This window comes from Danio aesculapii, chromosome 20, assembly GCF_903798145.1.
Source record: "Danio aesculapii chromosome 20, fDanAes4.1, whole genome shotgun sequence".
In the NCBI taxonomy this organism is placed as follows: domain Eukaryota; kingdom Metazoa; phylum Chordata; class Actinopteri; order Cypriniformes; family Danionidae; genus Danio; species Danio aesculapii.
In genome coordinates, this window is record NC_079454.1 from 29,333,147 (window position 1) to 29,360,625 (window position 27,479).

The 27,479-nt window shown below is 36.1% G+C and overlaps 2 protein-coding genes across 2 annotated transcripts in view; both read right to left on the reverse strand.

Moving 5' to 3' along the window:
* The window catches only part of ino80 (INO80 complex ATPase subunit), a 78,340-nt gene extending 60,323 nt beyond the window's left edge, over positions 1-18,017 (reverse strand). The window contains 16 exon segments of the mRNA XM_056445576.1: positions 277-419; positions 514-573; positions 1,746-1,841; positions 3,976-4,056; positions 5,627-5,836; positions 5,937-6,004; positions 7,704-7,899; positions 7,980-8,183; positions 9,330-9,383; positions 10,632-10,834; positions 10,914-11,034; positions 11,123-11,269; positions 12,526-12,593; positions 12,855-13,015; positions 14,141-14,317; positions 17,900-18,017. Of these exon segments, the coding sequence (XP_056301551.1) occupies positions 277-419; positions 514-573; positions 1,746-1,841; positions 3,976-4,056; positions 5,627-5,836; positions 5,937-6,004; positions 7,704-7,899; positions 7,980-8,183; positions 9,330-9,383; positions 10,632-10,834; positions 10,914-11,034; positions 11,123-11,269; positions 12,526-12,593; positions 12,855-13,015; positions 14,141-14,283 (1,955 nt within the window). The 5' untranslated portion in view covers positions 14,284-14,317; positions 17,900-18,017.
* Positions 18,018-19,487: 1,470 nt separating this feature from the next.
* vps18 (VPS18 core subunit of CORVET and HOPS complexes) lies at positions 19,488-27,409 on the reverse strand. Its single transcript, XM_056480872.1, is given in 6 exon segments — positions 19,488-20,473; positions 22,100-22,275; positions 22,278-23,969; positions 26,313-26,404; positions 26,778-26,919; positions 27,012-27,409. Coding segments are annotated over 6 exon segments (2,922 nt in total). The 5' UTR covers positions 27,103-27,409; the 3' UTR covers positions 19,488-19,744.
* Positions 27,410-27,479: the final 70 nt, after the last annotated feature.

Sequence of the window (27,479 nt, forward strand, 5' to 3'; positions counted from 1 at the left end):
GTTGGAAGAAAATAAATATATTTATGCTTTTTGGAGTCAAACACTTTGGATACCACTTGAACAAAATTTAAGACCATGAAAAAAACGCCATTAACAGTTTTTAATAACTTTAAAGGGTCTAAATTTTCTCATAATTGATTTATCAACTTTTAACACTTTTTAAGACCCTGCGGACACCCTGCATATCAACAATAACATAATTGAACAATAAATAAATTCAAATAATGCACATGTGTAAACTAAACTCTGAAAAGGGTAAAAAGTGCTAACTATTACCTGGTGCTGCTTTTCAATGCTTGAGCTTCATCCAGAACCATATACTGCCATTTCACTCGCTGGAAATACTTCACATCCTGCACCACTAGCTGATAACTGGTGATGACTACATGGAATGGTGCATTCTGAGTATATAGAGTTTTCTGCAAGAGGCACCAAAAATGTATAAAATACAGTTGAAGTAGCAGGTTTTAAATAATCTTTTTATTTTGAGTAGAATTCTTCTGAAATATTTACCTGGCTCCAAAATTTTCGGATAACCTTTCGATCATGAGGATTCCCCCAATACGGTAACACCTGTGAGACAGAATGAGGCTGTTATTCGAAATTTGCCAACAAATTATATAAAAAATACTATTTTAATTATATTATAAAGATTATTTGCCCAAAATATACATATAAATTTTTATTTCCTGCCCAAACAAACTTTTCATAATCGTAATCATACGAACTTTTCATAACTTTTCATAATCATAATCAAGTTCAAAAATAAAAACTGACCCAAGCAGGAATGAAAAATTCCAAGCATGTACAGTTAGCTCCATAATTTCTTTTTACGATTTGAACTTTTTATTGATTTTTCTTATTTCAAATAATGCAGAAGAATATCAAATACAGAGCATTAACATAAAAGCAGAACAATACAACATAAGTAAATTCAATAAATAAATAACATCATATAAATTGCAAAAGTAAACCAAACCAGAACACACACAAGAGGAAAAAATAAAGAAAGAAAAAAAGAGGGGGGGGGGGGGTTGGATAATATCATAACCTTAATTATTATTTTGTCTCGTTACATGTTTGCTAACATTGTGGGTCGCAGAAATTTAGAAATTTTCCCCATTTATCAAAATAAATTTCAATTCTTCCATGTAAACTATAGGAGGGTTTTTCATAAGCTGCAACTCGTCCTAACTCTGAGATCCACTCGAAAATCTGAGGTCTACTGGAAGATTTCCAGTTTTTATAGCTCCATAATTTCTATTTATTACACATATTTTTGCAACATATTTAATATAAAGAAAACGAACGTTTAATAAAAAACACTTTTCTTCCTGACATAAAAATATGTTGCTAAAAATAAATTGCGGCTGGATCTTTTTGTCTTTCCAATTGCTCAACCTTCTTATTTCCTCAAATTATTCTGGCTGGGATTTTACATCCAGATCATTTGTGAGATTCAATCTGACTGGCAGGAAATGAATATTTAAGCTGCTGATATTAGTAGAACGTGCCATTTAAATGATGCAACACTGCCCCCAAAAGGATTTCAAAAGCCAGACCAAAAGTTTAGTGATCTGTCATGCGTTTTTCTTTCATTAAAAATATGTAAAGGCTTAAAAGAAAAAGGCATTTTCCATTGTTCTGAAAATAGATATAGTTCAATGGGTTTATAAAAGGTTTGAGACGGTGACGGAGAGGATCGGACGGCTGCAGGTGCTTCCCTGCACAGCTGCCATGTTCACCTTGAATTTGGGCACAAAGCGGGAGAACTCCTGATGCCAGTTGTTGAGTGTTGAGGCTGGGGAGATGATCAGGAACGGCCCCCAGATGTTTTCCCTCTGTCAGATAAAACACACGAAACACAAAATAAGCCAAACAGGTGCAGACGGCGCTGAAGGAGGGTGGTGGAAAAGAATGAAAGAGGGGTCAAAACAGGAAACAACCAAAGAGCGAGGTAACATGCTAGCATGGTTTCCTATGGGCCAACAGCGCGACTCTTTCATATAAAATAGCAAAACTGTGCATCCTCGTCTTTTCGCCAGCCCTGAAAATCATGGAGACAGCTGGAGGGCATCGATGCCAGCGAGAGCTGAATTGTGGTGTCAGGCGTTTGTTTTAAAGAAATGAAAATGATTGCACAGGAAAGCAGAAGAGAGAGGGTTTTTTTTTTTTTATAACGCTGGTGTCAAATTCCCAAAAATAAAAACCTGCTCCAGATTTGTGATCTGAGAAGCAAGCTATTGGGAAATGGGGTATCTTATGGATGAAATCTGCTGGCTGGAAGATGATACGATAGAGAAGGAAAATGTTTCGCAAAGCCTGATATCCTGCAGTGCTGTGCTGATTGTATGACTGGGCAATTTAGATAGCTTCAAAAAATCTTGATATTTAAGTAGTCCCTCTAAAATATGATTGAGATAAAAAAAAATTATATATATATAAATATATATAATCTATATATATTTAATATATATATATATATATATATATATATATATATATATATATATATATATATATATATATATATATATATATATATATATATTATATTATATTATATATATATTATAGGTGGGGATAGATTAATTTTTTAATCTAGATTAATCAAAATTAATTTTGAAATTAATCTAGATTAATCTAGATTAAAATAATAAGTCTTTGAGAACGGGTTTCTCGAGCCAGGTGGCGCATTAGACTAGATTTCCAAAATGCATCACAAACTGCTTGAGAAACTGTTCTACTATGATAATTGGTGATGAAAATAAATGATGTTCAATAAGATGTACTTGTGTTTACTAACTGTTTATCCAGTTAAACATGAATGTTGAACTGAAGGCCTACATTAGCTCCAAACAGCGATTTCATACTTGCTTTTGATGTCCGTACATACAGAAAATTCTCCTTCTTAATGCCAAGTTCACAGAGCCCTGACGTGTGTCAAACATTGCATTTTTATATGGGCAACAATACTTTAATATGATTTTAATATGATTAAAACAATACTCTGAATAAGAGTCTCCCATGTTCACAGAGATTTTTGATTACCTTAATGCGACTAAAGTCATAACTGAACTAAACAGAAATGGAATTAGGACATGTGAAGTATGCATATATTAGTGGCATTACTGAAGTAGACACTGCAATCAAACTATTACCGTCATGTAGGAATTTTCATTCTTCAGCATTCTTTCATTCTTTCTAAGCATTCTTTCTAATGTTCTTTCTGCCTTCCTGTGATTAATGGACTGTTTATCTTGACTCTAATTGTTTGCTGGGCTGCCCTGACTATGTTGTATTTCATTCTCTGATTGTTTGCTGGGCTGTCCTGTCTTTTTTTATTTTTTGGATTGGCTTCTTTCACTTGTGTTCCCTTGCAAGTGTGTTTATTTGTTGTTGCTAATAAAATGCTGCAAATAGATCTGCATGTGTCAGACTCATCAAAACAATTGCACACTAAGTCTGAAGGCCAAATTAAAAGTTTTTGCATGTTAAAAAATAAATACAATCTCATTTTGTTTCTGTGCATTATGAATTTTTAGGATGAATACGATAAAAGACATGAAAATTTTGGATTGTGTATGCAAAGACCTTGATACAACTTAATTGTCATTTTAACTTTGCCACTACCCTTAGAACGTCTATTTTTGTTCTTTTTATTTTGCTAAAATATAATGAATTACAGTACTTGTTCTTCTATATATCTTAACAATTCAAAGTTAGAATATAGTTTAATTTTTACATCAAAATATCTGATACACTGAATTATATATTAAACCATGTATTACAAAAACTATTTAAAATAACATTAATGATAAATAATGCTTATTAATAATACTACAATGTTATCCATATTCAGAATTTCTTAGCCAATGAAAGATAAGCTTAATGTCCAGATTTACCTAATATACAGTGTGATCCTCACATAAAAATGTTACACAATTTCAAAGGTTTTCAACAAGTAGTTCTTACCTCTGCCAGATGAGCCAGTAAAGCAATGCTCTGCACCGTCTTTCCAAGCCCCATTTCATCTGCCAGAATGCCATTAATGCCCTATGAGAGGTGAAAATACAGAAACATGAATCACTTCAGTCTTTATATAGCTTACAGGTATGAGAGAAGAGATATACTCTTATAGAGATATACTAATATTAGAAATTTTGGGATTGGTAAAAATTTCTAAAAGTTTTATACTCACCAAAGCTATAGTACAGGGAAAATAATAATAAAGTTTTTAAATTAAAATACTATTTTTATTACTTATTATTATTATTATTATTATTGTTGTCATTTAACATACTTTCAATTGTAAATTGTTCCTGTAATAGCAAATTGTCACACCAGTCTTCAATGTCATGTGATCCTTACTTTAGACATGATTCTAAATGTTTTTACTGTCTCTATTGATCAGTTTAAAGGATCCCTGGTGAACAAAAATAATACTTCCTGTTGTGACCAGGCTTCAAATCACAACATGAAGAGGATGCTTAACCAAAGGCTATAGAATACACAAGACATGTCACTCATTTCTATTTAATGGGGAAAAGTGTAACGGTCAATATGGCAAATAAAGCCCGCCCAAACAGCTTAGAATTACCAAGAGGCGACACTCAATAGAGCGTTCCATTGCAACAGCAGCGCCCAGCAACAGCACTGCGTTTCTGCTTGTCTGGAGTGTACGTGATCGGCCGTCCATTGGAACTTATTGCTGTTGCGATGGCAAACAGCAACTTAGTTTTTTATTTATTTATTTAAAAAGCGCATTAAAGCTGAGATACAATCTGAAAGATGACAATACAACACTTACTATCACAATCATCTGCACGTTTAATAGTTTAGTTTACAGACTTATAATATGCTGTTGTTCTATTGGAATTTTCATTCCAAAATGGCCGCCACGTGACACTAGCGGCATCTAGTGGCTGTTTCCCAAATCGCACTAGAGTGTCACCTCTTTGTGATTCTATGCTCTCTGGCCCGCCTTCTAGTACAGGAGCCAATCATTGATCGCTTGATGGCGAATGAAGCCCACCTTCTAGTACAGGAGCCAATCATCGATCGCTATAGACTGACAATACTCCGGGGAAGGGGCTCAGACCAGATGTGAGTGTCTGCAGATTTTGTGTGATTTCGGCGTTTAGTAATGAAACTGAATAGACAGTTGTTGTTTAATTTCATTGGTGATTCCTAATATGAAATTTAATCATAAGCTTGGCAAGCAGTTTTGGAGAATTTGATGTTTCCCCATTCAAACAGAATGCCTGAGCATACTGCCCAATAGGCGTTTCAAAGATGGCCGCAGAGTGAAATGACTTGTTTTAAAGGGACTTTGGCTTAACCAAGCTAATTAAAAAAAAAGATGAAGAATTTATTCAAACAGTCAAATCTATGGTAAACAACATAAAACCAAATTAATAAATGCTTAGGAAATGGCATTTTCAAAGCAAATGATAACAAAATATGAAAACACAACACAAATATCTCACTCTTCAAACAACAATTAAAAAAAGACGAGAGTGAGGCAAAATCCACAAACTTCTTAAATAAGCTGCCAGAAGTGTTGCTTAACACTATTTTCTCAGCAGTGGTGTGTGTAAAAGCATAAGAGAGCATCAGAAATCACCTGTTCATAGAGATTGGCCAGCCAGTTCATGCCTTTAAGCTGGTATCCCTTCAGTTTGCCGTTGAAGATGGTGGGTTGAGGGATGTCTTCACCTGCTTGAATAGAAGGGTTTGATAAGCTGTAGCTCTCACCGAAGCCAGAGCCGGACACACTAGCGGCGTGCAGAGAAGCACAGCGACTGTCCTTTGCTTCCTCGTCAAACAACCTGGTCTACAGATCAAATAGAGAGATGTCGAATTAATTACAATCCAGATAAAATTCATGAAATAACTATATTTAACATCGTAATGCATCACAAACTGCCACTTACTCTGGCCTGGTGGATCTGGTATGCCTCTTTTGCATTTTTCAGGGCCTGAGACTTGTAATAATCACTATCTGCAAGATGAATTTATATGAATTTATTTTCACGGTAACACTTTATTTTGATTGTACATTTGAGTATTAGTAGACTATCTGCTTAATATCTGTTTATACTGCCTTATTTACTAAATTTAACTCACTATAAGAAACTTTGCAAGTACATGTCAACTTACACTAACTCTAACCTAACAGTCTACTTATAATCTAACGAGAATTAGTTGGCATGTAGATGCAATGTAACTTAAATTCAACAAACAGACCATTAAAATAAAGTGTGACCAATATCACATTATTTGAAATCAAATATGTGATTTTATTTGTAAACAACAATGATTTGGCTATGAATAACAATACTTTGAATATTACAATTAAAGCAAACAATCATATGTGTTTACACTGCCGCTGAAGTCTATGCTCAAAAGGTTTATAATTGGATTATACTACTTATCACTACTGAATAAATCTATATTTTATAAAAATACAACTATTAAAATAAAAAAGCAATGATCTAAAATACAGAACATTTATTTCATTGAAATGTGTGTGTGTGTGTGTGTGCGTGTATATATATATATATATATATATATATATAAATACAGTATATATAGAGAGAGAGAGAGAGAGAGAGAGAGAGAGAGAGAGAGAGAGAGAGAGAGAGAGAGAGAGAGAGAGAGAGAGAGAGAGAGAGAGAGAGAGAGAGAGAGAGAGAGAGAGAGAGAGAGAGAGAGAGAGAGAGAGAGATTTGTTCAAAAATCCTGATTCATCCAGTAAAGTAAGGTGAAGTCTTATAAATATATAATATAAGAGAATAGTTAGTAACACTTTACAATAAGGTTGCATTAGTTAATGCATTTACTAACATGAATTAACATTGAACAAAACATTTATTGCAGTATTTGCTTTTGTTAGTTCACAGTTCATGAAAATACAGTTGTTCATTGTTAGTGCATGTTTACACACAGTCCATTCACTAATGTTAACAAGCATGAACTATGACAAGGGACAGATGTTGTTTGGTATTTCTGCTAAGAATTTTATATAAAAAAAAATGTTGGTTTATGCAGAAATTATTTTGGGAATATTATATTAATTATTATATAAAATTATAATATATTAAATGAAAAATAATAGCTTTTTCACTTGTATTCACTGGTTACAGTGCATATCCATCAAGATCCACTTATTTTGTAAACAAAGCAAGTCTCTCATATAATATATTTACTAAAAGACAGAAAATATTTCTTTTCAAACTGTATTGTTAATAAATCAAATGAACACTTTCTTATTAGTCAACAATATTACTGAAATTCATTTTAAAAACTGAATAAATATAAATTCACACACATTTACACAAGTCAATAAATAGACTTAATGACAGGCTAAAAAGCTGTGCGTGCAGATTCCGTGAGGGCCTAACTATGACTAAGAAATGCTATACAAGTATTGTTGAGTCTTAGTTCATGTTAGTAAACACATTAATTAAAATTAACTAATGAAACCTTGCTGTAAAGTGTGACGGAATAATTGAATCATTTAGTAAAAATTCCAGAATCACATGCCATTTTGTTTAGTTGTCTTTTCATAATGTTGGGCAAATCCTAATCTCTCCATTCAAAAAAAAAAGGATCTTAGCTTATACAGAAATCACACAGCTCTAATGATTATAGTACCCATTTCCATGAATAATCAATCATAGACAGAAAAAAGGCCTCACCATAGTCCTCCTGACTGACGTTGACCATGACTCCTCCACCGATGTCGATCTGCCGCTGGGAGCTGTTGTCCTCCAGCTTGCGCAGGATCTCCTCTTCTGTGCAGTCTCCTCCAGCGTTCTGCTTGCCGCCCATAAAGTGAGCGTACAGCTCTGTCTGGGTGATCAGAAAGTTCAGCTTCCTCTGCTGACGCTTAGCCTGATGGGATGCACAGGGAACAGCTGTTTCAGAAAGTAATTCTCGATGCAATGAGATTTTCACTGTATGTATTTTGATACCTCCCGCATCTCCTCATCGAGTTTGCGTTGCTCGAGAGCCTCTTTCTCGGCACGTTTACGGTGCTCCTTTTCCACCTTCTCGTACTTCTTCCAGTACAGCAGCATCTCTTTGGTGAGGCGACGAGCTCGTGGTAAAGTCTCTTTGCAGTTCTTCTGTGCCTGTATGGCAGCCCTCCGGACCTCACGCATACACTGGTGGGCCAACTGGACAAGTGTACAAGCGCAAACACTCAAAAAGCCACACTCAGACAAGTAGCAAAAATGTGTTTAAGTCAAAGGTTACATTTTTCAAAATGAAGAAAGAAAGTTTTTATTTTATCTCGTAAAGATTTGTAACAAGTAAAGGGTGATGACAGAATCTTCATTTTTGGGTGAACTATACCTTTAACACTTTATTCAAATTCATACCTATTAAATGACGAAATAACAAAAAAAAATCAAGTGGTTTCTTAATATTCAGCATATTAGAATGATTTATAAAGAATTATGTATTTTCTCAAATGAATCCATTTTATTATATGTTACAGTGGGGAAACTGTCATGACTATCATGTTTTTTGGGATTGTCAGAAATTAACCTCATACTGGGAAGAGATTAAAATACATTTCGATCCTTTTTTTGAAGAAGAGATTGCTTTCACTTGTGAATCTTTATATTTAGGCAATATGAATTTAGATGGATGGATTCATAAAGACAAGAAACTTTTATTTATTCTTCTGGCAGCTAGTAAAAAGTAATCACAAAAGAAAATCGTTAAAATTAGAGTCACCTACAGTTGAAGAATGAATTGATACAGTGCACACTATATATATCCGTCATAGAAAAAACTATATTTTTCATTATGAACACAGACTGAATGCTTTTTTCTAATTTGGAATAAATGGATTAAGTATATTTCACCAATTCGCATGCTATTTTAAACGGAACTATTCAGATGGCGCTCTGTGGCACGGCAGAGAAATGAACAGTGTCCTGAGTCGTGGTTGGGCGCCGTGGACAGCCGCCGACTTGCGGCGCTGGTGTGTGTGTACCCTGATAGAAACCTATGTTTAGAATTCTGAAATGTATGGCACTGCGTGGCACTGCGTGGCACTACGCGGCGTGCCGCCAAGCGGCGCTTCTGGTGTGCGACCTGTTTAAGTCTCTTTATGAGAGATTTTGTAAGTTATATACGTTTTTCTATTTGGAAGCTCAAAAAATATATTTTCTAGACGTTACAGAAAACAGAAATAGTATAAATTATAAATAATTGCAACTTCAATAGATAAAAGAGACTTCTTTCAAAATCTCACCCCAAACTTAATACAAACTTAATAAAAATACTTCATATGTAAAATAGAATTCGCTTACCTTTCTAGCATTGGTTAAAACAAAGTTCCTTGCAGAGACTTTTTGTTTAAATGCCTGAAAAGGAGGAAAAATACAGCAAACAAAATTAAGTAACAGATGAAATAAATGCTTTCAATCACAAAACTCAAAGGGCTCTATTTTAATGATCTAGACATAAAGTCTAAAGCACTAAGGGCAGTCCGAATCAACTTTTGCTATTTTAAAGACGGAAAAATATGCTCTGCGCCCAAGTCTAATAGCGTTGTGCTTATTCTCTTACTGGGTGTGTTTTGAGCATAACGTGCATTAAACCAATCAGAGTTTCATCTAACATTCCCTTTACGGGTCAGATGCGTCGCTCCATGACGCATTTGCTATTTACATGGCAGAATTTGTAAGTGGAAAAACTGAACGCTTCACTAGTAAGAAAACAGTTAAACAAACTATCTGCAGCACGAGCCTCCTTCATTCAGCCTCTTTACTTTTTCCTCTTTACTCCTTTACTTTCATGAATAAGAAAACAGTGCTGTACGCACTCCACTGAATATATCCATTAGCCAACATATTTAATTTCATTTGTAAAGCACAAAGATTTGTTTCAAAACTATTTCTAAATTTAATTCTAATTTCCAGCAAATTATTAAATAAACAATAATAACGAAGTCAGTTATATCTGAGTGAGTTAAGTGAGTTAAAACTGAGTTATATCCAAACGCACGTCCTATTCTTATGCCCCATATAGTGGCGCATGCATCTCCAAAAGCAAAATATAAATATGCATATAATAAATAATACTGCTAATAATAATAACATTATATAAATGCTAATTGTCAAGAACAAACTGAAAAAAGCCCCCCAAGATGAGGCATGGAGGCAGTGTTTTTTTTTTTATTTATGTAGAAAATAATAATTTTTGTAACATTTTAATCCTTAAATGTCTAAGGTAATTGTTTATTGCTGTACAGCCTGTGTGTATTAAGCAATGTTTAAGCGTTGAGACCTTCATTGGTGCATAACTAATGTTTTCAGACGTTAGACTAAATAGACTGCTTTTAAATGGTCAATGGCGCAGCATATTTCAGTTCTTCAAATTAGCAAAGCGCCAACAATGCGCCTTAACACACCTCTATTTTACACCAGCACGCCCATTAATCCACAAAGTGGAGCAAATGGATTTGCTATTTAAACAACATGGTGCTAAACATGAAATTAGGATTGCGCTAGTCTGAAAATATCAACAAATCGCGCCAAACACGTCTTGTGCCTTACTGCGACGGGTGTATGATAGGGCCTAAAATGTTGAATAAGAATCTTTTGCTGTACCTTTGGGATTTCTTTTTTGGCAATTGTAAGCCAGACTTTCCGTCTACGAGCATTTAGCTGCTCGATGGTTAAGTGCTTCTTTTTGATCATAGGAAGTGGTGCATCATGGGAAAACTTGGCAAATGTTTTAGAAATGTGTTGCCTTCCATCCAAAGAAAATTCCTCTCCTCGTTTCTTCTTCCTCTTCATCTTTTTTAACTTGGCTATATAAGTAGAATAAAGATGAGTGTTTAAAAATGACAAGTAAACACCAACATCCACTCTGTTTTTTGGCAGTCTTACCCTTACATTTCTTTTCCTCCTTGATTTTCTTTTTCTTCAGGCCCAGTAGGTGGCGCTGCTGCTCATAGAAAGGATCGTGAGTGGACAGCAGGCCTGTGCTGTAGTGTTGATAGTGCTGCAGCTGTGAACACAAACACACATGACCAACTGTTTCCATAAGGCTGTTTATGTGTGGATGAATATCTGAGGTTTAGCGAAGCATGTCGTACTTCTCTGTCAGATTGAAACTTGCTCTGGTGGAGTCTGGTGAACTTGTGCAGGCGCAGCATGTCTTGGAGCTCTTCTCGCGTCATTGTGAAGTCAGAATCATCCGAGTCGTTGTCTGAATCTGTGGTGTCATCGCTCAGCAAGATGCCCTGCGATTCACAAACAATCGACCAGACATAAAACAGAGGCACAATTCCTCCTTACAATTGTTATTAACAATGTATGGCATTGAATGTGAAATTTAAAGCTTTGTATCCTCCCCCTGAAAGGTAAAAAATGATTCTTTTATATTTCATTTTTAAAACCATGGGTGTCTATTATTTATTATCTATGTTTTTGTAAATGTTGATTAAAAGTTGTGTGAGCTGTGTCACAAACACACAAAAAAGCATCATGAGAGTCCAGTGAAGTGTGATGAAGCCCAATAGAATCAATAATTCCCCTTATTATCTTACACAATAGGTCTATACAATACTGTTCTTTTATTTTTAAAAAAAGTGTCTAATTTTATTTATTATATTTACATGACAACATGTCACTCCTGTCTGCTCTCTGTATATCATGTGCAGTGAAACTCGCTCTTGTTTACCCCACTCATAGGATGTTTTTTTTTCCTCTCACACAAACTTCAAGTTATAATCAAATATTTGAACTTAAGAGGAAGACATCGCGTCTTCTTAGCCTTTTTCGAGGCTAATTATCCTCGCCATGCGACACTAATTTGCCTCAATCCACATGAAAAGATACCCCCCGCCACCACCACAAAAAAAAAACTGAATGATTAAATGGTCCCAGCAAACAATTTTTGTTTTTAAAAGATGTCTAATAGAAGTCTAATAGACATCTAAACATAGTCGTCTTGGCCAAAACAAGGCTAAACTTGGGCTGTCAGTGAAAATCTAATAGATGTCTAAGGATAGGCCAAAACTAGACTAGCCATCAAATAAACAGAAATGAATGACTACACATATAAAGTCTGTATTATCTGTCTATTTAGCGATCAGTCTAGTTTTGGGCTATTCTTAGATGTCTATTGGCCCTGATTAGATTATATCTCTCTAGTAATGCCACTATATTTTTATTATCTCTATTTTCCATCACACTATTGTGATATTTTGTTTAATTGTGGTTTTACACACTGTGAAGGGCTTCCATGTACTATTTTACACTTTAATTTTATACTTATCTTACACTCAATTCAATTCATGTTTATTTGTATAGCAGTTTTCACAATAATTATTGCTTCAAAGCAGCTTTACAAAAGGTGCACATTATTGCATTACAATCAAAATCAGAAAAGTTAAGGTTAACTTAAATATTATATTACAATTATATCACAATTACTAGTTTTATGTTTTACTCTTGAGGTGTAAATGGGTTTCATTTAGTTTTTATTTATACATACCTTTAACCATTTCCTACTTTTCTTCAGTCTGGAGAAGTTATACAGGCTGGCCTTGTCAGCTTTGTGCTCTGTGGGTGACAGTTTGGAAAGTTATTTTTATTCATTTCTATAAAGAAAGAAAGAGTACATCTGAAAAATGTTTAAAATCATTAGCTTACTCCAATTCCTCATAGTGATGCCATGTTTAGCCAAACAATTCATAAGATAAAATTAACTTAAAACTATATCCATGCTATCAAATGCCAAGAAAAGTCCTAAACATCAGCAAAGAAGTCAATTTTTAAAAAAGAGGTCAGGCATTCTACATGTCTGTTTGTTATTGTCTGTACCTTGTAGCACAGCTCCATTAAGAGTGCCACACTCTGTGTCTCCATCTCTGCAGGAGTCCTTGGTCTCGTCCTTAGGGCTGATGTGATCTTTTTTCACTGCCAGCAGTGGGTTAGACGAGGCCAAAGAAGACCCCTCGCCCAAACCATCATCGCTGTCATCGCTGTAGCGTAAACACACAAACACAACCTTAAACAAACCACCACAGGCCTCATTAGCAAACTCCTACAAAACAGCTACCATTAGCTACTAGATGAAGGACGTATGGAGAGTTGTGAAAAACAGGCTGAAGCTAACAACTGAATAAAGCCAAAAGGCTTTATAACACTGCATTAAACCCTGGGTTGTCGTTCTTCTAAACAATGCTTTTAATCCTGGTTACAGGAATGTTTCATATTTGTAATTTAGAAATGGGGTTAGCATTGATTTTTACCTGGGGTTATGAAACCCTGTTCCGGAGCAGTTTTAGCACCACTTTTGTTGTGTTGTTAATCCTGCATTGTGGTGACAAATGTGCCATGTGAAACGATGTGCTGTACAGTGTTATGGCTAGACACTTAGCAACTGACAGAAAAATCACATGCTTTGAACAATAAAATAAACACAGCACATTACATAATCAGCATGTTTCAGTGTTGGAGTCAATGTGACAACTGGAGAGGAGGCTGGAGCTTTACGATTGGGAAACGGCATTTAAGAATCAATTTTACAGTAAAGCTGGCAATATTTGAGGATGCAATATAGTTCAGTGTGTAAACAGGGTGCACCACCAATAAAAGACACTGACACAGGAAATATGCAAATAAACATGCTAACCTGGGGTTTAAAATATATACCGTGTGAATCGGTGTTTACCCTGGGTAATGCTCATGTAGAGAATGTCCAGGAGTTAACATTTTCAAGTGTGAAAGCGCTTAAAGAGATAGATCACCCAAAAATGAAACTTTACTCACTATTTGCTCACCCTCAAGTGTGTTATGAGTTTCTTTCTTTTGCTGAACACAAAAGAAGACCTTTTGAGTAAAGCTGAAAGCATAACCATTTAAATCCGTAGTAAGAAAAAGAAATACTATGGAAGTCAGCGATTATAGCTTTCCAGCTTTATTCAAAAGATCTAATAAGACACTGTAGCTAGTGAAGAGAGAATAAATGATGACAGAACTTTTATTTTTGGGTGTACTGTCCCTTTAACAGTGTTTAGCCATAATAGTGTAAAGGATTTTATAGAGTCTTAGATGATAGTCATACTGTGACTCAAAAGACAGAAGGTCAAAGAGGACTGAATTACCTGGAAATGTTCTGGTTAAAAACTGTAGCTGTCTGTCTAAGAAAGGTGTCTAGACGAAGTGATCGCTCCAGGTACTGTAGGTGAAGTGGTTTGGCCAACTTTGAGCATGTGGCGTTTCCCACGCCATCCTGCCCTGAGGCCATAGGTAGAGGTTTGGCGCCCGGCGGAGGGCGATCACTGTAAAGACCATATGAAAAAGAGAAGGAAAATAAACAAATAAATACATAAATAAATAATGTCGAACAAATGATGAGTCTGAAACTGAAGAGTACTTGACAACGAATTATGCCATAATTTAGAATAAAAAAAACTGTATATTAAGTATTCAGAAATGGATGAAAATAATTTATAGCAACTGAGGAGAGCAGAAACAAAAAGCATATGCATGCTCTATACCAAAAGTGGCTAAAAGAGACAGAAGTGGATTGAGTTTAACATGATGTGTTTACTGATACACTAATTATTTTCTTTATTCTCTATTTGCACCTGGGGATGCTCATCCCGAGGCCCCTAGAGACTATGCAGCACCATTGATGTGATCCAAGACCTGTGGAGAAATGATGCCAAGGTATCCATAATTCTAGACCAGGCAGTATCCTGAGTCGATGCTCTGGTGTCATAAAGGAATGGGGTGTCTGAGACCACAGTGGACTTTTCAGATGTGCACACTATTTTTCAAAAGTTTAGGGTCAATAAGTTTTGATTATTAAAAATGTTCCTAAACTTTTTTGTAGAAAATTATTATAGTGGAACCTACATTTTGCAACCACATACTGTCTTTTACTGTCACTGAATAATTTAATATAACACATTCTTGCTAAACAAACATTTTTAAAAAATAACTTTCAAATAGTGTGCCAGTTTTGAGGCTGTTTATATGATTGACAAAATGTACTGTTATATCAGACATTCATGTTTAAAATACAGACTTTTACAGACACTTGGATTTAATGAGTAAATGTGACTGCTGCCTCACTTCATGATTTAAATAAGGTCTGCAAAATTTTGGTTTTAGGAATAAACTAAATTGCTTCAAAGTTTGCATACTAGTATTGTCAAGTTAGGATTACTACAGAATCTTTCACTCGTTAATTAAAAAAACCCATTTTTAAAACCCATAGGGGCAAATTATCCGTAGCTTATGTGTGTGAATGAGTGTGTATGGATGTTCTCAGTGTTGAGTTGCAGCTGGAAGGGCATCTGCTGCGGTAAACATATGATGAATTAGTTGTCAGTTCATTCCGCTGTGGCGACCCCTGATCAATAAAGGGACTAAGCCGAAAAGAAAATGAATCAATGAATGAAAAAACCCATAGGAAAATACCAACTGAACTAGCAGCAAATTAGTCTCCTGGGCTTTGAGATCACAAATACACTGCTCTAATACTGATGACTAGGCCCACACGAAATCTGCGTGTGCAGATTTTTGGAGCCATCTTTAAGTTAATTATTTACTTATGTACAGTAAATGTGTGTAAATACATGTTTATTGTTTTTTTTTTGTTTATTAATTTCAGTGATATTATATGCAATATAATATGCAAATGTTCATATGATTTATGTTCAATATAAGTTTGTAAAGTGATATTTTCTGTCTATTAGTAGATATTTTATATGATTACCTAACAAGAGGTTTGAAAAAAACTTAAATAAAAGTTACAAATATAACTTTTTTTTTGTTTAAGTGTTTAGTTTTTATGCTCTCAAAATTCTACATTTATACAAAATTCTGCACAGAAATAGCAAAACAAATGTCCAGATTCTGTCTGGCCCTGCTGATGACTCATCTTGCACTGCACTCATTTTTGTCCAGTCAAATGCTTACAGTACTAGCATAAGAATGTCCAAGCCCCCTTAAATCCCCCTGTAACTGGAAGCAAATTTAGTTTTTTCTTTTGTCTGTGGTATTAATCTAATGCAATCAAACTTATTTTTAAAGGCATAAGCCCCATAAAAGTCCTATCCAGTCTTCCTGTTTTAGAAAGAACTACATCGGTATTGAAAAAAAAAGATATTTCCTGAGGACTTTTTGAAGAATGTAGTGAAAATATTTCTTCACTTGACATCTGATGTATCTTTTTAACATGTAAAGAAATAGTGTGTATATATATATATATATATATATATATATATATATATATATATATATATATATATATATATATATATATATATATAGTGTATACTTATAAAGCTTTTCTTTTGTTTACATTTGTGGTGCACATTTAATTTGATTAAATGTTCAGGTATTATCAAGTTATTAACAACTTCATTTTCAGTAAAGACTAAAATAATATATTACTTGATTCAATTCATTTATAAAAAAAATAATTATCATGAAAATTGAATGTCTAAATGAATGTAGTGGATATTACTCCAATTAATTTTATTGTAAACCATTAATCTTTTACATGACAAACTCAATAATCCTGCTTAAAATGCCTTCTTTTGCCTGATACATCTCAAAATCCATCCATTAATCAACACATTGAAGCCGAAGCAGGATTCCCATGTTTTTTTTCTTTAAATTTGGTTAGCGTGTATTACAATATGCACGAAAACTCCCATTTCATTGAAATTTTACAAATATAACATGCAGAATCAACTGTTCATTATGAGAGCAAATATCACACATTTTCAATAGATTTTTATTTCATGCCATCTTTGATGACTATGGCTTTGACTTAAAAATTATTTGACTATATAAGTTTTATTAAAAGTGCATCATAATTTGTTATTATTTTCATAGTCACCCAGTTGGAAATTCCACAGCAATACCTTATATAATAAACAATATAGGGGATTTGAACCTTTAAATTTTCTGTAAACATAAACCTTGACACTGCTAGTGTTTTGGTGCCCCCTTTTAACCATTTCCTGGATGCATTTTAACACACAGCAATGGCTATGGGTTACAGTAAATAAAAGTATTTTCATATCAATAATTTGGCTACTAATTTGACTGTGATGTCCGGGAACTATTATTAAATCATCAATACACGAATGCCGAACGTGATTTTTTTTAAATCGTCTAAAAAAAACTAAATCAGTTTACAAACATAAAGCACACCGATAATACGAGTTTCTCATTTGATACAAAAAGAAAATGTAAAGCAGCGCAAGGTGTCTCCAGTCTCGTTATAAAAAAACAGGTAAAGTACTGTCAGTTTACACTATTGTATCGACAGGTTGGTGATTTATATATATGACTTAGCTTAGCTAGCGCACTAGACTGGCTAGGTTTAGCTAATGCTAAGCTCCTCAGCAGTCAGTGCTGCTTAGTAATCTAAATCCAGGGTTACTGTATATGTTGCTAGTTAGCAACGCTGCAATTATAAGGCAAACTTGAATCACGACCAATAAAAAGAGCTTTATTGAGTTTCTTAAAATGAATGCTAAAGGCTACAGCTGCCTCCTATTGGAATGATATTCATACAGAGGTGACTTTTTAACCAGGATTTCGTATCGTGACAAGTTCTTGATAATTTTGAATAATTGAAATGTGTTCTGTCTCTTTAAGGCCACCACCTCTTTGTCAAATGAAATGTAGGGAGATATGATTTTAATTGATTTGGTATATATATATATTGTGGCCTTCTTCCACGAGGTCAAGCACCATCTGTCCCGTCTCGTGCCTACATTCGCCGCGGGAGCCGAGGAGGCCGGCAGATCGGCGATTCCCAGATTCTAATTCTTTCTCCCTCCCGGCCATCTTCCCCCATTGCTCCCCCACCATGTTCCTCATAAACGCCAGCTCACCTTGTCCCCCGTGTCCGCCGTTTTCGCTCTGTCTCTGTTGCAGCCGACTCGCAGCTCTCTGTCTCCAAAATGGCGGTTGTGAGCGAGGAGAGAGACCGTGAGTCGGTAGCAGCAGAGAGGCGGCCACTTTCAGTAACTGAGAGAGCAGGGACACGGCGCCATGGCGAGGACAGAGTGGGGAACAGGCGTACCAATCAATTATAGAGTCACGGCTGCGAACATGTACGCGTTTTGAGACGGTATCCTAATAAAGTAGTGGCAATAAACAGAAAAGAGGAGCTTTGTTTAAGAAATTATAGCGACGTGAACTCGACCTGTTAAAATTTAACCGAGTTATTAGAGCAAAGTATCAGTGCTATCGGAGTTCTGTTGGTTGTGTCTTGAAAAGCCGAGTGTTTCCGAAGGTCCAATGACGTAAGACTTTCCGAATGTAGCCTCAAAATATCGCGTGATTGGGACTTGACGTAGAATTTCTCGTGTTCTTGTTAAACATAAATAGCTCTAACGCAATATTAAAATCAGTATTTTCTAGGCAGCTTAATCATTGTCCTTGCATTATGCTTTATTTAAATTTTGTCACGTTTCCATATCTCGTTACAAAACTTGAAAGGTATGGTCACATTTTATGTTTTTATTTGTTTAATTACTATTATTATTATTGTTATTATTATTATTATTATGCATTCTTATGATGACTCTTGACGTGACAATACAAGTGATTTAATTTTCTATTGTTGTTTGTTGTTTTCCTTTGGCTATGTATTGATATAATTTAATTCCATTAAATGAATTGAATCTAAATATCAAGAACTTTTATTATTATTATTATTATTATAACCTTTATTTTACCAGGAAAGACACATTGAGATTAAAAATCTCTTTTACAAGAGCGTCCTGGCCAAGATTAGGCAGTACACGTCACATGGGTCTAACAAACAAAAAACAATTAACAGTTAACAAGAATCACACATTGACAAACAAACTATCCAAAACATCTACAAGCCTGTGTTTCAATTTCCAAATCATTTATACTCTTTTTTTTTTTTTTAAGTATTTAGTGAAATAAATTTTTTAAACTTCAACTTTGTTTGTAGATTATCCCATGCAAAAGATGCTGTGTATTTAAAAGCCTTTTTCCCATCTCAGTCCGCACTTTAGGAACAGACAGTAAATAAATATCCTGTGACCGAAGGCCAATATTAAGCACAGGCTTTTTACAAATGTAATTCTGTAGATATGGGAGTAAACCCAGTATAGATTTGTAAACAAGGATATACCAATGCTTGAGCCTACGAATGGACAAAGAAGACCAACCTACCCTAGTATACAGCACACAATGATGAGTAAGAGATTTAAAGTTATTTATAAATCTTAGTGCACCATGGTAAACAGTATCCAGACTCTGAGACGAAATCACTTGTAATTTTTTCACCAATTGCTGAATGTGAGAACTAAAAGAAAGCATATCATCAACTCAAATTCCAAGATATTTGTATTGGGACACCAATTCAATATCTGCACCATGAGTAGTAGCAATAGAAACTAGCTTACCCTTTAAAATCCCATTAAATCACAACATAACACAAGATCCAGTCAAAATGCAATCATTTATTCGCATTACTCATATGCAAAATGAAAACAAGTGCATTTTAAAGTTTGGTCTAAGGAAGCGAACACATAAAATCAATGAACAACATTTATACAGTGCATATCTGTTGACAAAATCGTGTTAGTATTTATTAATCCAGCATGTAAAAATTTCACAATGCACAACCGGTTACATATTAAGCATATGTACATTGTATTTAATAAATGTGTTGTGCAGCTCAAGCAAAAGCGTCTCCTTCAGAGCCAGCTGGACATCTCTTGATCAAACTTCTGAGGATCAATGAACGGCTTGTCGATGGATTTGATCATCAGCTCACCGCAGTAAACACACTCGCACGCTATAATATCATCAATGTCCGATTTGATCTGCTCTCTGCTTCCCTGGCCTTTGCCTAAGCTGACTGTATCCTCCTCTCTAGGCTTGTGCCGGGCCTTGGTGGTCTGTGTGGTTGCTGCCAGTTTCTTCTGAAGCTCATCCAATTTATTCTGCTTATAGACAGAGAGGTGAGGAATGACTTCCTGCAGGAGGCAATCATAATGGAACATGTGTCCGCACAGGAAGAGATAGAAAGGTCGGTTGAGCAAGGGGAAATCACAAGTGGCGCATTTTTCCTGAGACTCAACCACGCCATACTTATTCCTCATCTCCTGGATGTCTTCGCGGATGCGTTTGGCACTTTCTGTGGCCTCCTCCATTTCTTGTTTCAGCTCGTCGATGTGTTTGTTATACTCCTCTAAAGAGCTGCATATCGCCTCCTTGAAGTGGTCTATTGTGACAAAGTCTGGAAAGAAAGGCAAGATGTCTTCAATCTTAAGCAGGTTGCAACTGGACAGGCAGTTCATGGCCTTCTTGACATCCTTCTCCTCCTGTACTACATGGCGAGCGATCTTCAGCCAAAGCTTCTTTCTTAACTCCTCATCATCCTCTGGAAGGTCAGCGCAAGACTTGGCCAAATCCACATCCACCTGAAGGGAAAAGCAAAGGTTTTATTTTATATTTGAAAATATTTTGGCCACCATAAAGTCATATACACAGAGAAAATGATGGCATTTCTGTGTGGAGTTTGCATGTTCTCCCCGTGTTTGCGTGCGTTTCCTCCAGGTGCTCCGGTTTCCCCCCACAGTCCAAAGACATGTGCTATAGGTGAATTGGGTAAGCTAAATTGTCCGTAGTATATGTGTGTGAATGGGAGTGTATGGGTGTTTCCCAGTAATGGGTTGCAGCTGGAAGGGCATCCGCTGTGCAATGTGCTGGGTAAGTTGGCGGTTCATTCCACTGTGGCGACCCCAGATTACTAAAGTAACTAAGCCGAAAAGAAAATGAATGAATGAATAATTATATTATAGGATCCATGTCTTCATCTGTGATTGAAAATTGGGGTAATTTCACCAAATATTGATAGTTAAAATAGTTTTGTATTGTCTAAAATTTATATAAATATGTCAAATAACATGGTACAAGCAAAGAAAAAATGTAATGACAAAATCTTTTAAAGTTTATAGAATAAAATACATATGTAAATACATTTTAATTGTAAATATATATATATATATATATATTACATACTTCAAAAATATATTTAAAATAAAAACTAAATCTCCATTTTACTTATGGTTAATCCTCAAAACACTTTGAGTAATTCAATTAAGGCAATTTTTGAAAATATTAGAAAATTATTTATGAAATCCTAGATAATATTTCTAAAATATTTCTATATATGTTGTAAGTCATACCTTAATTTCTGTGTGTATGCTAGGGATCACCTACAGTTATCATGACTCATTTTTTGCAAGAATAGAAAGTTATTTTAAAGTAGTTTTGAATTGTATTTTCAACTACTTTGTTTGTCCACATGGTGGCAACATCGGACAAGCCCATTGTTTTTACAGTCGGAAACGGAACAAGAACAACAACAAAGCACTGGAGATGGCAGAAACAATGGGATATATGCACAGCTAGAGTTTTAAAGTGAAAATTAAAGCTGAAAATGAAAAGTCTGTGTGCATATAGTCCACAGGGTATATGCAAAAGGACTTTTAGATTTTCAGTAACCTGGGTCAAGCGCTTCCAGTGAACTGTATGCCGTTACAAAATTGCTGTGTTTAAGGTCTGTTTTCTTTACAAGTCACTGCCTGATTTATATACGATATAAAGTGGGTCTCAGAATGTACAAGAAGCACTGCATTAAATTCCATTCTTCCACACCATATCTTTAAACATGAACATTTATTTTATCCCAGAATATTTAATGGAGATTCTGCGCTAGCCTGCTAATCCTGAAGGGTGCGTGCGTGTAAACAGCTTTTCATCTCATTTTACGCTTTAAGAACTAAATGAATGCTGAAGTCTATTTAACTGATTATATTTTAATTACTTTACAACATCGATGCTATAAAAGGAACCGTATGAAATTGAAAAAACTCAAATTAACCGTTTACCGGAAATTATTCAGTATGGGAAAAAACACTAGCTGTGCATATACCCTATATATTCAGATGTTGACGAATGTTATGCATGTTAAACAACGAAGCGTACTCTGGGCTTAAAATTAAAAAAAGATAAATGTGCCAAAAATGTCAAAGCGAACATACTTTCAGAGCAAGATCCACAGCTTCCTCATACAGCTCCATAATCTTGTAAACCAAGACGCAGGCCTGCAGGTAGCCATGTTCGGAGCAAAGGCGCAAGGCATATTTCAAGTCGTAATGAATATCGGAGACGTGAGTTCCTGCCTGTTCGAGGTACCACAACAGAGCGTCTGGCTTGTGTTGGCATAAAGCGAGAGAAGGTAATTGTGAATGGCTTCTTCTTTGACGTCCAGCTCATACACACAGAACTCCATGTACCGGATGGTCTCGTTTATCTGCTGCATGCTGCCCATCTGGCTGTAGTTCACAAGCGCTGGGATCAGATTCTTAGGATCCAACCGGTTTCCCATCTGAATCCATGCATCGACCACCTTTTTGGGGATGTGCTGCATGAGGACTGGGGAGAACTTGTAGAAGAGCTTGTCGTCACAGTGTTTGGAGAGAACATCTAAAGCTGCGCTGTAGTCATCATGCTGGCAGTAATGAGAAATGACACGCTCGTAATCTTGCATGATGACCGAGAAATACACCATGTTGTCCACGTCGCCGTGACTAGCGAGCAGATCATAGATGGTGCTGCGATTGTTGTAGAAGCAATCTTTATGTTTGGGGCTTTTAAGAAAGGTACGGAACTCTTCACGGGTCTCCAGAAATAGATGTTGCTTGCCGTCTTCGGCCTCCAGTTGACCGAGCCGGTTCAGATAGAGTTCGGTCAACCAGGTCACCAGCAGGGTGATCTGAGTCTTCTCACTGGGCTTGAGGTTGACCAGCTTCTTAAGCAGAAACTCTTTCAAGGCCTCCTCCTGTTTGGCCTCAATGAACTTCAGCGCAATCTCCTCAAAGTAATTTTGAGTGAGCGCGTAGCATTTGGCGCTCTCTAGGTAGCGCTTGTTTTGAAAGCAGTGCTCAGCCTCTTTGGCGAGAACCATGTCTAAGCATTCTGGTCGATCTTTGCAGTACTCTTTGGCCAGATCAAACTTATTCATGTTCATGTACATCTGCCAAACGTCCCGTGCTTCCTTCTGGATGTGATATCGAAACACTGCTTTCTCTGTGTAGATCCACACAAGCCCTGTTACGGGATCTTTGATCATCTTTTGCAGTGTACCAAACTTTTCGGGAAACACATCTTCATGCACAACCTGCCCATTCAGAGTGCAGATCCCTCGGACACGGTCAGGAAGCAGGAGCAGGAAGTGGAACTGGGTGAGGACTATAGAGATGGGTTTGACGAAGTTTAAATCGATGTCTTGCGTGTATTCCCACACTTGAACATCACTGAGTAAAGAGTCGGGGCGTACATAGTCCAGCTGCCCATACAAAACCCCATTGCCCATCATCCAGGCGAAGGTCTTGGGGCGACTGCGTAGCTTTGATGTGTAAAACGTAATCTCACTGTAGCCCATATTGACAGGAAATTCCTGGAAGCTAGGTAGAAGGTCCTGGTTCTGGGCAAAGATGGAGCTAAAGCCCTGCTGCTCAGATCCTTCTGCCAGCTTTCCTACAAACTGGAACAGCCGTTTTCGTGTGGTTGCAATGATAAAGTATTTAGTTTCCAAACCACGTTCAACCTCCAGACAACAAACCGGAGCAGGCTTGCCATCCTCCTCCAGGTAATGAACCTGTCTGAAGTACTGGTCCGGGTTAGTGTTGAAGAGACTGCCCTCTGAGGCAGAGATCTCAGCTTCAAAGATGATTCCTTGGCTGGTGCCGACCAGAATGGGCCCGGTGTTGGTCTCAGAGCCGATTAATTTGTTCCAACCTATGCTTTCAATCAAGTGGCCTCTCCACCTTGACAGACTTCGGACCTTCTGCGTGTTTCTGTTTAGGTATACACATTCATTGGTAGTGAGGCAGATGACTAAATGTGACCCTGTAAAACATTAGAGAAAAGATCATTTACAGAATCTTTTAAAAAGTAGGTAGGTTTAAGAAGGTCAAGGTACAAATGGCATTTTCAAACATCAGGGGCCTCATGTACGAAGACTTGCGTTGAATTCTTACCAAAACATTGCGTACACACAAAGCTGTAAATGTGCGTACGCAATAAAAAATTCAGATGTATGAAACACTGCGTACGCTGAATACCACGCATATTCTCTTTGTACAAATTAACGTGAAACTGAGCTCACGTGCACACAACCCCTCCCTGCCTCATCCCTGTAATAAATATGGTAATGACTCTACTTTGGCAAAACCAAATGAAAAAGCTATGATCTTATTTGCGTTTGTCCTCCAGAATTAATAACAAATGAAAAAATAGAATGTGAGAGTTTAGCTGATGCGGTTAACGCAGCGGGGTCTGAACATCGCACTGAGTGAATAAAAAAAATTGTCCGATGTAAAGGTGTAAAATTTTGTAGTGTCTTTTTAGGCTAAGGAACGAGCTAGTTGAGTGATTATCGCCCATCACCGTTTGATTGACAGAGACAACATAACTAAGGAGAGCGACATTCAGCAGCCTGAGTGGCGTAGCTAGTAAAGTGTATGGCAACATGTTTTGACACGATTGATCATGAACCCAGTTCGAATCCAGCATCTGATGAACTCATTCTTTGTTTCTCCCCCACTACATATCAGATTTTGCCTACTTTTCATCACGAGGAAGACAAGTAGGAATCATTAATAAGTGTGTGTATTATGTTAAGCACATTTGACCATCACATATTATTTGCACATTTATTGAATGGAAATGTTTCCGATTCACGTATGCAAATTCATCTTCAGATGGCGCTTTTATAGCAATGTGCGTGCAGTTGATCGATTCGATTACATTGGGAAAACCGGCGATCTCTGCAAATTGCGCTTAATGTTTGGCTGGTCAACTGCTTTGTATGGAAACCTTATATATCTATTAGACATGGGGATGATCCCGTCCCATACAGCTGCCATTGCACGACTCAAAGATACTTTGTAGTGTGCAATTTAACACAATTGCCTCTAGGAGTCACCAATGGAAATAAAACAAACAGAAGAAATGCGTACGCCAGACATGAAGTTGGCGTGGACCAACGCACGTTCTCACGTTCATTTCATCTATAGTAAATCCAAACGTTAGCGTGAAATCTGGCGTACACAATGTTTTGTGCGTACGCAGTGTTGATCCATGAGGCCCCTGGGCTGAGCTTCTCATCCCGTTTACACTTGGTATTAAGATGGGTCATTGGGGTATCAGATATTACAGGTAATCAGATCATTCAGTTAGTGCTAAACAGGTGTAAATGGGGTTCAAAATGTTTTGTGATCTAATCAGTAAAACTACATATCCTAGTAAACATGCGCCACACCTGTATTGTAAAAGCAACTCATGAGCGTCAACCACTATAGGGAAAAGATTTTTTGCTGGTAAACAAAATTCCCTAAAATTCACAACTATAAATGTAACACTTCTCACATTTAGAGATGGATTTTTTTGTTAAGTCTTTAATATGTACTATTTTTTATTAGCTTTCATGATTAACATTACACATTTAAATGATGGTGTACATGGCAAAAAAAAATAACAGAATACTTTTCTACTATCTATCTAAAGATAATCTTATAAATCTAAAGCATTTAGACCAAACTGACCACTTCAAAAAGTCAACTCCTGCACTAAAGTGAGATTTTGCTTGTAAGCAAAAACAACTTTTGAAACATAATTTAATTTTTAAATGTATTATTTCACATTTATATGTGAGCTTTTATACAGTTGAATTATTATATTATATTTTATTTCTTTAAAAGAAATAAAGATGTACATGGACAAATATTAGTAAATAATTTGTACTACCTACCAGCACAAGATAACATGACTAGTTTAAAAACTTAAAAAGGCATACAAATATTTTTGTAAGGCATAAACATCTTATACATAATTTAAAATGCAGCATTTGCATCTAACTTGACCATCTGTAATCATGTCACTGGAGATTAACTTAATACCAAGTGCAAACAAAGCATTAGAATCTCTGAATGATATACCCTGAAGAGCTATACAGGACATAAATAAAATCCATCTAAAAAACAATAAGCATTACATTTATAACTGTTCATACTTGTGCTTCTGTTTGTTTTCTCCACATTGAATTCCCCATTCATTACTTTGATGCTTTTTGCCTTACAAATTACAAGGGAAATCTAATCAAACCATTTATGTCTTTAATAACTAAGAATAGATGGCCTAAATGCATTTAAAACCTCCTACCACAAGGTGTGAACATTGACATGTGATTACCTGTAGGATCTAGGAAAAGTCTGTGCACTTTGCTATCATCCTTTCTTCCCAATTCAATTTGATTTGGCTGATCAGGTTTTCCGAGATCAATTCTGAAACACAATATGCATGACAATACATTTGAATCTGCTCTGTAAAAAATGACAGACCTCTTTCAAGTCAGTTTAAAGAAATTAACCCAAGACTTTTAAAGGTTTTAGGACCACATATAATGCAAATGAATCACAATTAGATCGACACACACAAATAAAGACACAGATTAAGTGATTTGTATCCAGGAGGTCAAATATACGTTTCAAAGTGAATTGTCCTTAATGGTCCACATCCTTAAGCCCTTCAGACACCAAAATACACATTAATCACACATTGCATGTACATAAACTAATCAAGCCAAAACTTATCAAATGCAAAGCATGGTATTTAAACAACTGTAGATAACATAGAGTCGAGAAATGGCAGTTTTACCTCAGCAGGGTGTCTTTTCCCAAACTCATGCATAACTGGTTGTTGCAAACCGAAAAATGGTTGATTTTTTCGGGAGGAGAGAAATCGATACGCTGCTTGGTGAAAATAGGTTTTTCTTCCTCTAACCTTACATTTACAAACCCTGTGGAAAACAAGCATTCGTGTAAATTGTCATAATCACCATACAATGCTTAAAATACAAAAATAACATAGCAAACGATGTAATGTTTGGACCTGAATGAGTGATGCCGATGTTGGCCGCGGAAACACGGCTGTGTTGACGGATGTTCTGCGAATCTTCATATTGATCCAGAATAGATGCCATTGCAAATGATCAAATATTCACACGACGATGTACAGCAAATGGTGAACCTGTGTTTGCATTGCAGGTAAAGATGTACAGTCTCCCTACCAGCTGTTTCCACCCATAGCACGCTAGCATGCGAGCTAAATGTCCTGTTCGCAAGCTGTGTCACTGTCAATGTCCTCTTTGCGTGGTCAATAAAACATAATGGACACCCTACAGATATAAAATAAAACAAAATTATGCGCCAAGGGATATTTTATAAATGAAAAAGCAATGACAGGTCTGAGACACCGAGCTGTGTTGTGTGCATGTCTGTCTTGGGTCAGCTGATGAATATCATGTGATTACAGTTAGAAAGAAAGTTGCTGCTTCTTTTTTGTCCACGTAGAGACGCT